We start from the raw sequence: 18,810 nt of genomic DNA, 5'->3' as shown, positions 1-18,810 counted from the left end.
GGCGAAAATGAAATTCCAGCTGCTGTGGGGGGGCTGGTCACAGGGGGGACTAGGCTTGCCTAATGTGAAACTATATAATATGGCATGTTTACTGAGACATATTAGAGATTGGCTTTTTGAATCGAATAATTACACCCCCCTAGAAATGGAAGAGGCATTCTATGCTCCATATCGTTTGGTGTCATTGTTGCAAGTGGAAAGAGCTTTGATCCCTAGATATCTAAGTCGAAGTTTGTTGTTGACGCCGCTGCGTGAGGCGTGGCAGTTTTTGGGAAAATGTCTGGAAGTGGATACTGAAGTCACGGAATTAATGACCATTCGGGGGAACCCTAAATTTGTATCAGGCTTGGAGAATCCAGTATTTAAAAGATGGAAGGAAAGAGGAATAATGTATTTGGAAAACATAATGGGAGCTGAGGGCCAGATAAAACCGCGAGAACAAATACTGGGTAATGAGCCGATGCAATGGGGGGACACTTTTGCTTATTGCCAGTTGAAACATTTTATACATTCTTTAGATGGGGAGAAATTGAGACAAAAATCAGGGTCCAAGTTGAAAGAATTCTTTGAGGAAATTTCGGATACTGAACCATCAGTCTCTGAAGTGTATAAGGCATTAGGGTCAGTGGGGATGAATAAAGACTTGAAAATAGTTAAAGAACGGTGGGAGAAAGATTTGGGAATAGCCCTCCCCAACTGGGACATTAATAGACAAGTGAAGGGTATTGCAAACTTGGTTAGTGGAGACCAATATCGGGAATGTGCATTTCGGGTACTTCACAGAGCCTACTTTACACAAGTTCAACTAGCAAAATTTGGGGGAACACAAAATGCAATATGCTTGCGATGCAAAATCACAGAAAACACATTCTACCACGCATTTTGGAGCTGTGAAGCCATACAGGGCTTCTGGTCCAAAGTGGCCAACTATCTGTCAAACCTGCTGTCTTGTGAAATAATAGGAACCCCCTCACAGATGTTACTGGATATCTATGGGTCATTTAGAGGGAATACCTCAGAGGAAACACTTTTTTCGTAAGGGATGTCTTCTGGCAAAGAAATGTATACTTCAAAATTGGACCTCGGAGGCTGTACCAGAATTTTGGCACTGGCGGAATATGGTGCACCAGCTTCTGATGTGGGAGGCAAGAGAAGCCAGAGGATCCCCAAAACGAAAGAATCAGTTTTTGAAGATCTGGGGAAAATATATAGATACCCTATCAGCTAAGGGTAAGGGTTTTGTGCTTAATGTGCTGTAAACACTATATTGAAGTTGAGGGTGGGTCAGTTCCTCTTTAAAATGATTGTGAGTTTTCCGGGGGGAGGGAGAGAATAGGAGGGTTAACAGAGGGGGGGGGGGAATGTTAGGGGGTAGGGGAAACAGGGAAAGGGAGGGGGGATTGGAGAAACGGAATAAAAAAAGTGAAAACAGTGGGCTCAATCGGTTTGATGGTCTAATAGAAGGAAATTACATGATTGATTGTACATATTGAATATTTGATGTTGACAAAAATGTACACTGTTTTCAATAAAAACCGTTGAAACATAAAAAAAATTCTTCAAAAACTTTGTGGACAAAAGATTTGGGTATTCCCAGATGTTGTAAAGACTACTCAAGAACGACGTAAAGCCTTTTTGGCTTTTAGAGAAGAGGTTAGGGCGATGGGAGCCTCATTTCTATTGGCATATCCCTGCAAATGTTGTGTGAAATACCAGGGTAACAAATATGTTTTTCTTGACCCGAGCCACTTGAAATCATTTATAGAAGCTAAGAAAATTATTAAATAGACTGCATATAAAAGACGGAGTTTAAAATAGTCAGTTTAAGGTCAGGCCATTTGCTAAGTTTTGGTATATGTTTTCTAAATATACTCCTATTAAGTGCTCTTCGCCCCCCGTAATGTATTGTGGTCTGAGAAGGCTTAAGAAAGCCTTAGTGCTTTTTTCTTTTCCTTGTAAAACTAATATGTAAATGTAATACCTGCTGCTTTTCTGTTTTATAAGTGCAACTTGTAAATGATAAAAATTTAAATAAATAAATAAATAAAAATTCAGTTGGGTCTATTTTTCCTCTTGTGGTGTAAGTTTTTCGTGGTTGTTTGTTAGGTATGTCTTTCCTTCTCCATTGGAGGGTGATGTTTGCTGTGTAATGGTCTGACCATGGTACAGGTGACCAATTGGTATCAGTTAGTATAAAGTTTGCGTTGTGATCAAATTTGTGTGTTATAATGTCTAGTGTGTGTCCTTTTTTGTGTGTCGGTTGTGTATTTGGTTCTTGTAGGTTCCAGAGCTGTAGGAATTCTTTGCAGTCTTGGGTGCTTGTTATAGTGAGATCTTCCAGGTGTAAGTTGATATCTCCTATTATGATAATGTTAGAGGAAGAGATACAGGTGTTCGAGATAAAGTCCATGAGGTGTGTTTGGCTATCTCGCCAGTTTCCTGGAGGTCTGTAGAGTATGACTGCGTTAAGGTGTTCCTGTAAGTTTGGGTGACTTATTCTTATGGAAGCGATTTCAAGTTGTGGCTGAATAGATTCCGCTGTGTTTGTGATGTTGAATTCAGATTTGTATAATATGGCTATTCCTCCTCCTCCTTTTCCGTTTCTTGTCCAGTGTGTAATTCTGTATCCTGGTGGACATAGTTCTAAGATTATAGGGTCTTGAAGGTTATGGACCCAGGTTTCAGTGATAAATAGGAGGTCAAGATTGTCTGCAGTAATCCAGTCTGTTATGGTTTCTGTTTTGGATACTACTGATCTAGCGTTTACGTATCCCATTTGGATTGATTGGTAGGGTTCGATTCGGGGCGTTGATGTCTTAATTTGTATTAGGTGTCTGCTTTCCTGATGTCTAGTTTTGTTATGTCCTTTCTTCCCTTTCTGGTGGTTGGTTCTGTATGTATTTGTTTTTCCTTTTAGTTGTTTGTTATTCTTTTGTTCTGGTGGGTTATACATAGATTGTATATGGGGTGCGTATGTTGTGGGCAGGTTGGTGTGTGTGTTTGGAATGGTCCATACGTGATGTATTAGGGGGAGTAAGTAAATTATCATGATCAGTATGTTGGTTTTCATTTTGGCTGTTATTCTGGGTTCGTAGTATGTATTTCAATTTGTGTAGCAGGTGATAATTCAGTTTATGTAGCAGGTGATAATTCAATTTGTGTAGCAGGTGATAGTTCGTGTCTCTTTGTGTTGTTATTAAATGTTTGGTGGGTCGTATATAGAACTTTAAAAGGTCTAATTTCAAGAATGTTAGGACATTGGCAGATGGAGAGGTTTTGGCGTGTGTTTCACGGTAGCGGAACAGTTAATACGTTTATATTAGCATTACATGTTTAAATGGAGTAAATCATTTGTAAAGCAATGCACTCGGCAACAATTGTAAGCAGGCACTAAAAGCAATGAACTTAGAAGCAATTAGAGGCGGGAATTAAAAGCAATGCACTTAGGATCAGTTGTAAGCAAGCACCAGAAGCATTCTTATTACAGTGATTTTAGCAATCATGGCAGCCATGTATTTAGAGTGTCTATCAAGCTCATTTTCAAAGCACTTAGCCTCCCAAAGTTCCATAGAAACCTATGGAACTTAGCCTCCCAAAGTGTACATAAGTACATAAGTAATGCCATACTGGGAAAAGACCAAGGGTCCATCGAGCCCAGCATCTTGTCCACGATAGCGGCCAATCCAGGCCAAGGGCACCTGGCAAGCTTCCCAAACGTACAAACATTCTATACATCTTATTCCTGGGATTTTGGATTTTTCCAAGTCCGTTTAGTAGTGGTTTATGGACTTGTCCTTTAGGAAACCGTCCAACCCCTTTTTAAACTCTGCTAAGCTAACCGCCTTCACCACATTTTCCGGTAATGAATTCCAGAGTTTAATTACACGTTGGGTGAAGAAACATTTTCTCCGATTTGTTTTAAATTTACTGCACTGTAGTTTAATCGCATGCCCCCTAGTCCTAGTATTTTTGGAAAGTGTGAACAGACGCTTCACATTCACCTGCTCCACTCCACTCATTATTTTATATACCTCCATCAAGTCTCCCCTCAGCCGTCTCTTCTCCAAGCTGAATAGCCCTAGCCTCCTTAGTCTTTCTTCATAGGGAAGTCGTCCCATCCCCGCTATCATTTTAGTCGCCCTTCGCTGCACCTTTTCCAATTCTACTATATCTTTCTTGAGATGCGGCGACCAGAATTGAACATAATACTCAAGGTGCGGTCGCACCATGGAGCGATACAACGGCATTATAACATCCTCACACCTGTTTTCCATACCTTTCCTAATAATACCCAACATTCTATTCGCTTTCCTAGCCGCAGCAGCACACTGAGCAGAAGGTTTCAGTGTGTTATTGACGACGACACCAAGATCCCTTTCTTGGTCCGTAACTCCTAACGTGGAACCTTGCATGACGTAGCTATAATTCGGGTTCTTTTTTCCCACATGCATCACCTTGCACTTGCTCACATTAAACGTCATCTGCCATTTAGCCGCCCAGTCTCCCAGTCTCGTACGGTCCTCTTGTAATTTTTCACAATCCTGTTGCGAGTTAACGACTTTGAATAACTTTGTGTCGTCAGCAAATTTAATTACCTTGCTAGTTACTCCCATCTCTAAATCATTTATAAATATATTAAAAAGCAGCGGTCCTAGCATAGACCCCTGAGGAACCCCACTAACTACTCTTCTCCATTGTGAATACTGCCCATTTAACCCCACTCTCTGTTTCCTATCCTTCAACCAGTTTTTAATCCACAATAGGACATTTCCTCCTATCCCATGACCCTCCAATTTCCTCTGTAGCCTTTCATGAGGTACCTTGTCAAACGCCTTTTCAAAATCCAGATACACAATATCAACCGACTCCCCTTTGTCCACATGTTTGTTTACTCCTTCAAAGAATTGAAGTAAATTGGTCAGGCAAGATTTCCCCACACAAAAGCCGTGCTGACTCGGTCTCAGTAATCCATGTCCTCGGATGTGCTCTGTAATTTTGTTTTTAATAATAGCCTCTACCATTTTCCCCGGCACCGACGTCAGACTCACCGGTCTATAATTTCCCAGATCTCCCCTGCAGCCTTTTTTTAAAATGGGCGTTACATTGGCCACCCTCCAATCTTCTGGTACCACGCTCGATTTTAAGGATAAGTTGCATATCACTAGCAGTAGTTCCGCAAGCTCATTTTTCAGTTCTATCAGTACTCTAGGATGAATACCATCCGGTCCAGGAGATTTGCTACTCTTCAGTTTGCCGAACTGCCCCATTATGTCCTCCAGGTTTACCGTGAAGTCAGTAAGTTTCTCCGACTCGTCCGCTTGAAATACCATTTCCGACACCGGTATCCCACCCAAATCTTCCTCGGTGAAGACCGAAGCAAAGAATTCATTCAGTCTCTCCGCTACGTCTTTGTCTTCCTTGATCGCCCCTTTTACCCCTCGGTCATCCAGCGGCCCAACCGATTCTTTTGCCGGCTTCCTGCTTTTAATATACCGAAAAAATTTTTTACTATGTTTTTTTGCCTCTAATGCTATCTTTTTTTCGTAATCCCTCTTGGCCTTCTTTATCTGCGCCTTGCATTTGCTTTGACACTCCTTATGCTGCTTCTTGTTATTTTCAGACGGTTCCTTCTTCCATTTTCTGAAGGCGTTTCTTTTAGCCCTAATAGCTTCCTTCACCTCACTTTTCAACCAGGCCGGGTGTCTTTTGGACTTCCGTCTTTCTTTTCTAATTCGCGGAATATGTATGGCCTGGGCCTCCAGGATGGTATTTTTGAACAGCGTCCACGCCTGTTGTACAGTTTTTACTCTCTCAGTTGCCCACCTAAGTTTGTCATAGGAGTTCTTGCTATAATGTTGTAGCAGATAAACAAGCAAAAGAAAGAGTTAAACTGTGCAGGCATGCAATTACCACCGGAGTTCCTTGCTATAGTGTTGGCAGCAGACAGACAGCATAGAGTTAACCTTTGTGGGCTTTCTCGTCCTGCCTTGTGTTGTGTTGGTTGATCGTGAGTCGGGTCAGTCCAGGGTTGCGATGAGGTCGCTACTGTTCTGCTCGTGTATGGCCTTCTCTGTCGCTCCACAGGCTCCCTGCTCCGATCGATGGCACTTTCGGGGATTATATCCGGAGGGGGTTCTTTGTGTTCTCGGATGGCTTGGGGAATCGGCAGTCGGGTGGCAGTCGATGTCTGTTCGGATGCGTGGCTCCTCGTTCCATCTCCTCGGGTCACGCGGCCGGCGTCTCCCTTCTCTCGTCGTCCGGGCGCCAAGATGCCTTGGTAGCCTCTCTGGTGTGCTAAGCTGGAGTTACGGTTATGGGAACGCAACCTCGTGGCGATCTCTGCCGGAGGCCGTCAGTCAGTCAGGGCTGTCAGTCTGCCTCGGCACAGCCTTGTCATAGCTGGTCTTTCGTTCAGTTGGGTCAGGCCACAATTCTTCCTCTCGGATGGGTCGGGCCACGGATACGCCGCTCAGACATCCGCAATCAACTTCAGGATCGTTCAGTCAGCCGACTTAGTGCAGCCTTGGTGCAGTTGGATTACCGTCCGATTATTGGATTTTCGTCCAGTTTGAGACTGGTCGGGCTTCAAGATGGGCAAGCAGCTATGCTCGGCCTCTGTTTCACGGCCGTGCTTTGGACGATCGCTGCAGCTCGGGCCTCGGTTGGATGTTAGGCTGGGGTGCCAATCCGCGAGTCAGTTGATTGCCTCGTTATCTCTGATCGCGGTCCCTACGAGTCACCGTCTCGTTTCTGACTCTCGGCTCGTACCTTGTGATCCTCTTTTGTTTCTCCCGGGTAAGCGATTGCGTTTGAGGTGTTCCACCTCCTCGTGTGCAACGGGGTTACTCGGATCGCGATCTCCGACAGATCCCAGCAATCTTCAGCTGAGCTCCCGTCTTGGCGTCCGATCAGGTCGCCATCTTGCTGAAAATATATGCGGCACAATGATGGAGCCACAGAAGACGCAGAGAGTTTGGCCGAAGCACAGACCAAATCATACAAGGCATCCGCCAAGTACGCCAGCCCAATATCCATCAGCGACATCTGAGGAGTTCCCGGCATATCAGACTCCAAAATCGAATCCATGACAGAATGTAGCCAACTGAGACAAGCTCTAGCCGCATAAGAACTACAAACAGAAGCTTGAAGTGTCAAAGCGGCCACCTCAAGGCACGTTTTAAAAAGGCTTCTAGCAATCTGTCTTGCATATCCTTAAGTGCCACACCACCTTCCCCTGGAAGAGTAGTCTTCTTAGTGACCGCCGTCATCAGGGCATCCACCCTAGGCAGAGCAAAGTGCTCTAAACGGTCTGCTGAAAACAGATACAGCCGGGCCATAGCCCTGGCCACTTTCAGCGCCCCATCCGGATCCACCCTCTGGGCCAAAATCAACTCTTCAATAGCTTCATGTATCGGAAAGGCCTTAGAAGGTTGTCTGGTACTAGCCATCTTGGGGTTGACCATCTGAGAAGCCACAAGCTCAGGGTCCTCTATATTCAGGGCTTCCAGCGCCTGGGAGATAAAGGAGGACAACTCCTCCTTATGGAAAATCCTTACGGTGGAAGAGTCCTCCGGTTGGTCAGTGAGGACACCGTCCTCCATGTCCTCTACCCCCATCTGCTCCAAGAGAGCCACCACGGAGGAAGCTGCAGGCAACCATATGCAGGACCCCTCCTCAGACCCCAAAGAAAGCCTATGCTTTTTAAGGGAGGAGAAATCCTCTGGGGAAAAACCCAAAATCTCTTGGTTACCCCCAGACCCCCTGAGAGGATCAAAGGCCAAAGCTGTCGCAGCCACATGAGGGGGGGGGGGGGGCAAGGCCCATTTCAACAAAAACACCTGATGGGAGTAGCAAAATAAACTCTGGCGAAAACCCCTCCCCCGCAACGGAGGAAGCTGCAGCCACGGCACCTGCACCACCGCCCACAGTGCCTGACTGCCACCCCGACTCCCCTACCAGCGGAGAAGCAGCTCTACCCAAAAACCGCTACCGGAGCCGGCTCCACGACTGATCGCAAAATGGCGCGAGAATCGCCAGGCTCCAGACGGGAAAGCACGCTCTCGGGGGGGGGGGGGGGGGGGGGGGGGGGGGGCCGACCAGGAAAGCACAGGAACTGACAGCTGAGCCGAAAAAAAAAACTCTCCGACTCCACTTCAAGGCAGGCTCAGACAAGCAGGCCACAGAAAACAGGGCTCGGACAACAGTAACACAAACCTGCTCTCAGCAAAAACACACTTCCCTGTGCTTCTCCGTTTTTCCTTTAAACAAATTCTATGGTTATCTCTCTTTTTTTTTTTTTTTTTTTGTGAGGAGGCAGAAAGAAACAGGGAAGGAAAGGAACAGCAAAAGCCTGTTCAGAGGGAATTTGAGGTGCAGCAGAGACCCAGCAGCTGCGTATGCTGCCAAATGGGACAGCACCAGTCCGCCACCCCTGGCTCAAGTTGGCCACCGGCCCAGGAGCACCCTCAGAGGCCTTAGGCCCAGGAGCTGGAGAAAAAGCCGTCCACCACCTGCTGAGATAGAGACATACTAACTGAGGAAGGAGCTGGCCGTCTGGCATCACTGCCTTTAGTTTACCTCTATCTCCACCTGCTGGTAGGCGGACTTAACCCACTAGTTCCTGGATTCATCTGCTGCAAGTAACAGGCAGCTCCTTGTGACTCTGGGCAAGTCACTTAACCCTCCATTGCCCCATGTAAGCCGCATTGAGCCTGCCATGAGTGGGAAAGCGCAGGGTACAAATGTAACAAAAATAAAATAGATACTATTAACAAGGAATGTAAAGATATACTCTGCATATAGGAGACTATGTTAAATGAGAAGAACGGTAAAAAAAAAACTTAGGGGGGCAACTGAGAGAGTAAAAACTGTACAACAGGCGTGGACGCTGTTCAAAAATACCATCCTGGAGGCCCAAGCCATACATATTCCGCAAATTAGAAAAGAAAGACGGAAGTCCAAAAGACACCCGGCCTGGTTGAAAAGTGAGGTGAAGGAAGCTATTAGGGCTAAAAGAAATGCCTTCAGAAAATGGAAGAAGGAACTGTCTGAAAATAACAAGAAACAGCATAAGGAGTGTCAAAGCAAATGCAAGGCGCAGATTAAGAAGGCCAAGAGGGAGTATGAAAAAAAGATAGCATTAGAGGCAAAAAAACATAGTAAAAAAATTTTTCGGTATATTAAAAGCAGGAAGCCGGCAAAAGAATCGGTTGGGCCGCTGGATGACCGAGGGGTAAAAGGGGCGATCAAGGAAGACAAAGACGTAGCGGAGAGACTGAATGAATTCTTTGCTTCGGTCTTCACCGAGGAAGATTTGGGTGGGATACCGGTGTCGGAAATGGTATTTCAAGCGGACGAGTCGGAGAAACTTACTGACTTCACGGTAAACCTGGAGGACATAATGGGGCAGTTCGGCAAACTGAAGAGTAGCAAATCTCCTGGACCGGATGGTATTCATCCTAGAGTACTGATAGAACTGAAAAATGAGCTTGCGGAACTACTGCTAGTGATATGCAACTTATCCTTAAAATCGAGCGTGGTACCAGAAGATTGGAGGGTGGCCAATGTAACGCCCATTTTAAAAAAAGGCTGCAGGGGAGATCTGGGAAATTATAGACCGGTGAGTCTGACGTCGGTGCCGGGGAAAATGGTAGAGGCTATTATTAAAAACAAAATTACAGAGCACATCCGAGGACATGGATTACTGAGACCAAGTCAGCATGGCTTTTGTGTGGGGAAATCTTGCCTGACCAATTTACTTCAATTCTTTGAAGGAGTGAACAAACATGTGGACAAAGGGGAGTCGGTTGATATTGTGTATCTGGATTTTCAAAAGGCGTTTGACAAGGTACCTCATGAAAGCCTACAGAGGAAATTGGAGGGTCATGGGATAGGAGGAAATGTCCTATTGTGGATTAAAAACTGGTTGAAGGATAGGAAACAGAGAGTGGGGTTAAATGGGCAGTATTCACAATGGTGAAGGGTAGTTAGTGGGGTTCCTCAGGGGTCCGTGCTAGGACCGCTGCTTTTTAATATATTTATAAATGATTTAGAGATGGGAGTAACTAGCGAGGTAATTAAATTTGCTGATGACACAAAGTTATTCAAAGTCGTTAAATCGCGACAGGATTGTGAAAAATTACAAGAGGACCTTACGAGACTGGGAGACTGGGCGGCTAAATGGCAGATGATGTTTAATGTGAGCAAGTGCAAGGTGATGCATGTGGGGAAAAAAGAACCCAAATTATAGCTACGTCATGCAAGGTTCCACGTTAGGAGTTACGGACCAAGAAAGGGATCTGGGTGTCGTCGTCGATAACACACTGAAACCTTCTGCTCAGTGTGCTGCTGCGGCTAAGAAAGGAAATAGAATGTTGGGTATTATTAGGAAAGGTATGGAAAACAGGTGTGAGGATGTTATAATGCCGTTGTATCGCTCCATGGTGCGACCGCACCTTGAGTATTGTGTTCAATTCTGGTCGCCGCATCTCAAGAAAGATATAGTAGAATTGGAAAAGGTGCAGCGAAGGGCGACTAAAATGATAGCGGGGATGGGACGACTTCCCTATGAAGAAAGACTAAGGAGGCTAGGGCTATACAGCTTGGAGAAGAGACGGCTGAGGGGAGACATGATAGAGGTATTGAAAAATAATGAGTGGAGTGGAACAGGTGGATGTGAAGCGTCTGTTCACGCTTTCCAAAAATACTAGGACTAGGGGGCATGCGATGAAACTACAGTGTAGTAAATTTAAAACAAATCGGAGAAAATTTTTCTTCACCCAACGTGTAATTAAACTCTGGAATTCGTTGCCAGAGAAAGTGGTGAAGGCGGTTAACTTAGCAGAGTTTAAAAAGGGGTTGGACGGTTTCCTAAAGGACAAGTCCATAAACCGCTATTAAATGGACTTGGAAAAATCCACAATTCCAGGAATAACATGTATAGAATGTTTGTACGTTTGGGAAGCTTGCCAGGTGCCCTTGGCCTGGATTGGCCGCTGTCGTGGACAGGATGCTGGGCTCGATGGACCCTTGGTCTTTTCCCAGTATGGCATTACTTATGTACTTATGTAGCAATGGGTACAGAGCTAAAACGAGACTATTCCCCCATGACTTATGCATAGAAGAATCCTTCATAAAATTTAAATCTAGCCTTAAAACTTATTTTTCAGGATGCACATAACTCGTAATATTACGACTTTGTGCCCTTTAGCGGATAGTTCAAAAAGTGGTGCTACATTTATATTTACTCTTGACTTTCCTATTTATTGATTTATTTCCTAATTGATTATTGTAAATCACTCAGGAAAGCAATTGATTGGCGGTATATCAAGTCTGATTAAACTTGAAAAGTCACCATAGGCCAAAAAAAAAAAAGATTGTAGTGTCATCTCATCAATTTTTCCCACTGCAAGGTACACTGTGAAATGCATACCCCCTAAACATTAGATCTTTCACCCGGTCAAACACACTCTCCAACCATCCCTTCAGTTTTCCAAACTAATTTTTAAATAACTACTTAGACTTCCCCATCCCTACCCAGCAACCCCCATCCTGAATGTAGTTGCAAAAACCACAGGAGGGCAGTATATCAATTCCCATTCCTTTTCCCTCTTTGATATCAAATTCATAAAAACATGAGCACTGTCATACTGGAACAGACTGAAGATCCATCAAGTCCAGTATCCTGTTTCCAACAGTGGTCAAAGCCAGGTCACAAGTACCTAGCAAGATTTTTTTTATTTATTTATTGCATTTGTATCCCACATTTTCCTACCTCTTTGCAGGCTCAATGTGGCTTTCAATGTGTTATTAGTAGATAGTACATTGGGAGATGACAGTATTACATAAGGAGAAGCATAATCGAAATTTAAACAAGTAAAATAAGTAGAAAACATTCCTGATAGTAGGTAGGGTGGAGATGTCATAGAAAATAGCGATCGAAATTCAAAACAAGTAGTTATAAACGAACAGTGTTGCTATTAGGTAAGGTTGCGATGAATTACATTTATGGTTGCTGCTCTTCTTGGTATGCCTTGTTGAATAGGTGGGTCTTCAGGGATTTGCGAAAGTTAGTTAGTTCATAAGTGGTTTTTAAACTGCGCGGCAATGCGTTCCATAACTGTGTGCTCAGGTAAGAAAAGTTAGACGCATGCGTTAGTTTGTATTTTAGGCCTTTACAACTGGGAAAGTGTAGATTTAGGAATGTGCGGGATGACCTTTTAGCATTCCTGGGTGGTAGGTCTACCAGATCTGACATGTATGCTGGGGCATTTCCGTGGATGATTTTATGAACTAGAGAACAAGATCTCATGCTCCTCTCCCTCTTCCTTCAACCTCACCAGCCCCTCGACACCCTGACTCCCTCCCACATATAGCTCAGCAATACCTTACTACCTCTCAACCTCTCCCTACTCTACAAACTCCCTCCCCTCCAGCATTCCAAGCAACAAGTGCCTCCAGTCCATGCCCTCCTTCCAGCAGAAAAAGAAATAGATAACCACACTATTCATGGAAAAAGTTTGTTCATGAACAACTTGCAAAATGAAAGTGAACAAAGCCATGGAGCCGGCTAACGCAGTATCCTGGGATTTGAGGAAGCTCAGGGAGTGCTGGCTGGTCCTTTTAAGGATGTTATTTAAGTTTAAATAGTTTTATTCAGGATCACAAAAACAGCAATACAAACATCAAAAAATTGAATAATAAAGTACAACATTATATAAAATACTCAAACTCATCTAGAAAGCAAACACTGTGATCCCCATTTTAAAGAAGAGAACCCCCACCCCATTACTGTAAACTCCCATAAAAAAAACAGGAATGCACAAAAACAGTACAATACCCATACAGTTTAACTTCATTTCAAAAGAATAAAACCTGTGTCTAACAACCTTCACCATGTGTAGAATTTTTATTGCCAATAGCGCATGTCTGTGCCTGTATCTCCCTCTAGAACCCTTCAAAAAGGATGTTTTTAATAGATGTCTGGAAAAAGAAAAGGCTCCAAAGGACTAGAAAAGGACTAATGTGGTCCCTTTTCACAAGTGGAAACAGAGGAGCAAGATGGCAGCCAAGGTGAGCAGATGTGCTCCTCACTGCTGTGTGAGGTCAGTGAGATGGAAAATATGTGGAAGGGGGTGGTCAAGACTTACCCAACTAAGTCTTCTGTCCCCCTAACCTAGCCCATCAAGTGATTTGTCACCTGAGGAGCCAGAACGGGACAGTCTCCATTGACAAAGGCAAGAGAATCCAGTTTAAATTTAAACATCTGAGCCCCGCAGACCTGGTGCTAGAACCATGAGTAAAACCACTACTTTGCAGTTTGCTGAAGGGGCTTCTGTAGCGGCAGTAGTTGGGGGAGAATCACTTAAGCCAGAGTCAAACCAGCGAAACCTGAGGATTTTCTTTCCCTGACCACTACACAAGGTAATGACACTCTGTTCAAGTAGTGCTGTAAAAGGTAGAATTCAATATTCTGAGGAAGCTGAGACATCAAGTCTAGCTCTGGGAATTTCTTCAATTACTCTGGACTCTATTTGGTCTGCAATTGAAGTTATACAAAATACTGTAAACCGACAGTACAGTGACCATTTTATGCAAGGTTCCACATTAGGAGTCACCGCCGAAGAAAAGGATCTTGGTGTCAATGTTGATACGTTGAAACCCTCTGTTCAGTGTGCAGAGGTGGCTAAGAAAGCAAATAGAATGCTAAGAATTATTAGTAAAGGAATGGAAAACAAAAATAAGAATCTTATGCCTCTGTATCGTTCTATGGTACAACCACACCTCAAACACTGTGTGCAATTCTGTTCACCGCATCTCAAAAACAGATATAGCGGAATTAGAAAAGGTACGAAGGACAACTAAAATAATAAAGGGGATGGGAAGTTCTGAGAGAAGACGACATTTCTCTGGAAAGAGAACATTATTTTGCTCTGTGCTTTGGGAACAAAGATTGGGGTTTAAAGGAGGAATTGTATAGACAGTCACTTGACGGCATGACCGGAAGCAGCTGCTAGAAAGAGCTCCTCTAGCTTCCCCAGTTAAAAACCCCAAATATCTTTAGACCATTGGCCCAAGCTGGCATTTTTTCAGGTTGGCAGCATTTGGTAAACCTCTTGAGTTACTTTTACGGAATCTCAGCTTCCTAGATCGCACGCAAAAGAGAAAGCTCAAAGCCGAGTAGGGGAAAACAAAATGGTGCTGCCCCCGAAGCCATCGGAACAATCAGTATCCTCAGCGAGGATAGCAGAAATTCCATCAGAAATGACTTTGGCTCTGGAAGTCATGTTGGAGAGGCGACTTTCTCCGATTGATGCTAAATGGAGAAATTGCAGGCACAACTGGAGAGCTCGCTAGAGATCAGGTTGAATGGCAGACGTGAAGAATGGGGTGGAGGACAGAGTTACCACCATGGAGGACTCTCACGCACAATAGGTAAAGCAAGTTGCGGTATTGGAAAGTAGATGATCTAGAGAACAGAAGCCAGAGGAATATTCTTCGTTTGGTAGGCCTTCCAGAATCCATAGTGGACAAAGAGTTGATGAGTTTTTTGGAACTGTGGTTGATGCGTGAACTTAAATTACCTACATGTTATGGACCTCTTCAAGTAGAACGGGTACATAGGTTGGGCCCTAAACAAACTACAGCTTCTAGGCAGAGAGTAGTAATATTGAAAGTCCTCAATTTCACCCACAAATCTGCCATTATGCAAGCGGTACGGACTGGGAATAAACTGAGCTATGAAAATAAGCGATTATGTTTTCAAGATTACGCCTCAGTGGTGGCGGCGCAGCGTAAGGCTTTTGCCACCATTTGTACCAAACTGTTTGCTTTGTGCTGCTCTATCTGGCCATATTAACAGTACATCATGAAGGCACTACTTTTGTATGTCATACACTGGGGGAAGCCCAGCCTGTGTTGCAAACTTGGAGGAGGACAGGAAGCTTCAGGAGGTCCATCTAACTGAACTTGGTCTATGCTGCCCTACTTAGTGGCTATTGCTGGGACTGGTTCCATAAAATATAGTTGAAGAGAGAAGTTTATGAGCATCTGTAGACATGATAAAAACTAGGTTTTTTTGTTTTATTTCTTTTCTTTCTCCCACACACCTGTGACATTGAGGCCTTTATGTTTGGACCTGTGGCACGAGGCCTGTGTGTACTTACCCCATAGTGTCTAGACCTACTGGGACCTCATTACTTTACAAGCATTATTTTTCAGTCCACTGAATCTGGGAATCCGAGATGGAAATTTATGGATACTGGACCACAGTCTTCTACTATGGTTAAACTTTGACAATCTGTTCCAGAGGATTGGGATAAATTGGAGATTGGGCGACGGGGCAGCGGTGAAGGCCACCAGTGGACTTGCCATTGGATTCTCTTTGGGACCTTTATTGGACTTTTTGGTAACATATATAGATACCCAAGGAACTTGATCTTCTCTGGGGGGGGGGGGGGGGGGGGGTTCCTCCTCTTTCTTCTTTCTTATTATAAGTGCATATATTTTGTCTCAGTATATTATAATCAGCACCAGCTCGATAATGTAGTTAATGTTGTAACCTTAGATTGGGGGGGGAGGGGGGGGGGAAGAGAATGGGGTGCTCACACATGATGGGTCCCATTTTGGAACCCAGGCTATCAAATTAGAGGAAGGGCAAGGGGAGGGAGGGAGGGAGGGGAATGGTGTGGCCAGGTAGAAGGGGTGGAGAGGGGTTTAGCGATTTTGAGGGTAGAAATGAATGAATCTACTAGGCAATTTGGTGTGGCGCAAATGACTAAGTTACTGACAGGGGGAGAAAACAGAGAGTAGGGTTAAATGATCATTTCTCTCAATGGAGGGTGAACATTGGAGTGCCATGGGGATCTGTACTGGACCTGTGCTATTTAACATATTTATAAAAAATGATCTGGAAATTGGTTTGACGAGTGAGGTGATTAAATTTGCAGTCGACACAAAACTATTCAAAGTCAGCAAAACGCATGCGGATTGTGAAAACCTGCAGGAAGACCTTAGGAAACTGGAAGACTGGGCATCCAAATGGCAGATGAACTTTAATGTGGATAAATGCAAAGTGATGCACCTTGGGAAGAATAACCCAAATCATAGTTACCTGATGCTAGGGTCCACTTTAGGAGTCAGCACTCAAGAAAAAGATCTAGGTGTCATTGTAGATAATACGCTGAAATCTTCTGCCCAGTGTGCGGCGGTGGCCAAAGAAACAAACAAGATGCTAGGAATTACTAGTAAAGGGATGCAAAATAAGACCAAGAATATTATAATACCTCTATCGTTCCATGGTGCAACCTCACCTTGAGTATTGAATTCAATTCTGGTCGCCATATCTCCCCTAGAACCCTGACTCACTCTCCCTGGCTTCCCGGGCATCTTCGGTGATCCTACAGCTTGCTGATCCATTTCCGTCAGAGTGATGGCTGACTCAGGTACGAATGCGCAGGGTGTGCTTTTGTAGATTTGCAGCAGGGACTCCGGGACGTCTACCTCAGCCTGTACTTCAAGTTCAGAAGGGATTTAAGGAGGACCTTCTTCATCCTTCAGACACCTTTGCAACAGGTCCTCTTGGGATTTGCTTATGTAGACTCCTGCCTTGCAAGTTCTGTCATTCCTGCCTTGTTCCGTAGTGCCTGTATCAACTCCAGTGCCTGCCGAGCCTTGAACGTACCCTTGCCTTAAAGTTCAAGCCTTGCCTTAAAGCTCCAGCACTGCCTCATGTCCGAGTTCCTGTCAAGCTCCAGTCCTGCCTCATCTCCGAGTTCCTGCCTTGTCTAATTTAGTGTTTTGTCATGTCTAGATCCAGTTCCTGTCCTGTTGTCCAGCTTGGCCAAGTCTGCCTTGCCCTGTCTAGTTCTGTCTGTTCAGCCTAGTCATATCTCTGCTATGGTTCCAGCCTTGCTTCAGTTCCTGCCTTAGTTCATCTTGCCTTGACTCCTGCCTTGTGCCAGCCCGGGGAACTTGTCAGCCGCAGCTCTGGCTGCAGTCCAAGGGCTCACCATCTTGTATCCGAAAAAGGTTCAAAGAAGAGCGATCAAAATGATAAAGAGGATGAACTTCTCTCGTATGAGGAGGTTAGGGCTCTTCAGTTTGGAAAACAGATGGCTGAGGGGGAATATAATTGAGGTCTATAAAATACTGAGTGGTGTAGAACGGGTAGAAGTGAATCAATTTTTCATTCTTTCAAAAAGTACAAAGGCTGGGGGGACACAATAAAATTACATGGAAATACTTTTAAAACTAGGAGGAAATATTTTTTCACTCAAAGAATAGTTAAGCTCTGGAACTCAGTGTCGGAGGATGTGGTAACAGCAGTTAAGGTATATGGGTTGAAGAAAAGGTTTGGACAAGTTCATGGAGGAAAAGGTCAGTCTGTTATTGAGATGGACATGGGGGAAGCCACTGCTTGCCCCTGGACTGGTAGCATGGAATGTGGCTACCAAGTGGGCTTCTGCCAGGTACTTGTGACCTGGATTTACCACTGTTGGAAGTAGGATACTGGCCTGACCCAGTATGGCTATTCTTATGTTCTCATGGAAACTTTGAGAAGTGTTGTGATTTGTTGCAGCATATAAGAGGAAACAATGAGGTAGGTAACACTATGGAATTTTGCTTGTTCCGTTTCTCTCTTGCCTTTCTTTAAAATGCCGTCACTAAAATTTTCAATAAATCAGAACACATTAAATTTTCTATGAAAACCATCTGTGTGATACATGAGAAAGAACAAAAAAACCTTAAGGACAGTAACATTCAGTAACTTATCATGCAATCATGTTGTAAAGAGAACTAGAAATATATAGCTAAAAATATAATCGCACGGCCCAAATGATCCATGAAACTTCTAGCTCAATTTGTTACGACCATTCTGCTCCCTGGGGTTCATCTTTCTAGGAGTATTGCACAAATATGGCTTTAGGTTAATACTTACAATAATCATTTCTGATCTCAGGAGCATCGAGTATTCTGTCAGGCATGGAAGGGATGTATCTGCTTGCCTTTCTGATAGATCCAGGTGTAGTTCGCTGACTGTAGAGGACTTTCAGAGTATTCTGATATTCTGAATAAAAAAAATTTTTTAAAAGGTCCTTAGGAATTACCTTAACGATCTTTACCTAGTCATGCTCGGATCCATGCGATTTCACATTTATTCCTAGTACAATGCCACATACCACAGTTGATATTTGGTTTTTCCCCTCACTTCTTTGTAATTATACTACAACATTAACCACTACTTCCAGGAATCTCCAGGCTATTGACCCTCCCACCTTATCATCTAGTATTTCTAATCTCCTCCCCTCCATCATGTCCTCCGAGTCTGTCGACGAGGCTGTCTCCACTTACAATGCCACTCTCTCCTCTGCTCTGGACACCCTTGCACCATCCACCTCCCGTCCCACAAGGCGTACTAATCCCCAGCCCTGGCTGACCCCTTGCATCCGTTACCTTCACTCCTGCACCCGATCTGCTGAACGCCTCTGGAGGAAATCTCGCACCCATTCAGATTTCCTTCACTACAAGTTCATGCTATCCTCCTTCCAGTCCTCACTATTCCTTGCCAAACAGGACTATTACACCCAATTGACTAATTCTCTCAGCTCTAACCCTCGTCGTCTCTTCGCCAACCTTAACTCCCTCCTCAAAGTGCCCTCCGCTCCCACCCCCCCCCCCTCGCTCTCTCCTCAATCACTGGCTGACTACTTCCGCGACAAGGTGCAAAAGATCAACCTTGAGTTCACTACCAAGCCACCTCCTCCTCTTCACCCTTCAACCCTCTCCCTCAACCAACCAACCCAGACCTCC

The 18,810-nt window shown here is 44.4% G+C and overlaps 1 protein-coding gene across 1 annotated transcript in view; it reads right to left on the bottom strand.

Annotated features, from left to right (window-relative positions):
- Positions 1–18,810, bottom strand: part of CDC20 (cell division cycle 20) — a 251,137-nt gene that overhangs the window by 148,608 nt on the left and 83,719 nt on the right. Inside the window, 1 exon segment of the mRNA XM_030207534.1 lies at positions 17,939–18,067. Within this exon segment, the coding sequence (XP_030063394.1) occupies positions 17,939–18,067 (129 nt within the window).

Source organism: Microcaecilia unicolor, chromosome 6 (genome assembly GCF_901765095.1).
Source record: "Microcaecilia unicolor chromosome 6, aMicUni1.1, whole genome shotgun sequence".
In the NCBI taxonomy this organism is placed as follows: Eukaryota; Metazoa; Chordata; class Amphibia; order Gymnophiona; family Siphonopidae; genus Microcaecilia; species Microcaecilia unicolor.
The sequence above is the reverse complement of the archived record's forward strand: the minus strand, read 5'-3'. Positions and strand labels throughout refer to the sequence as shown.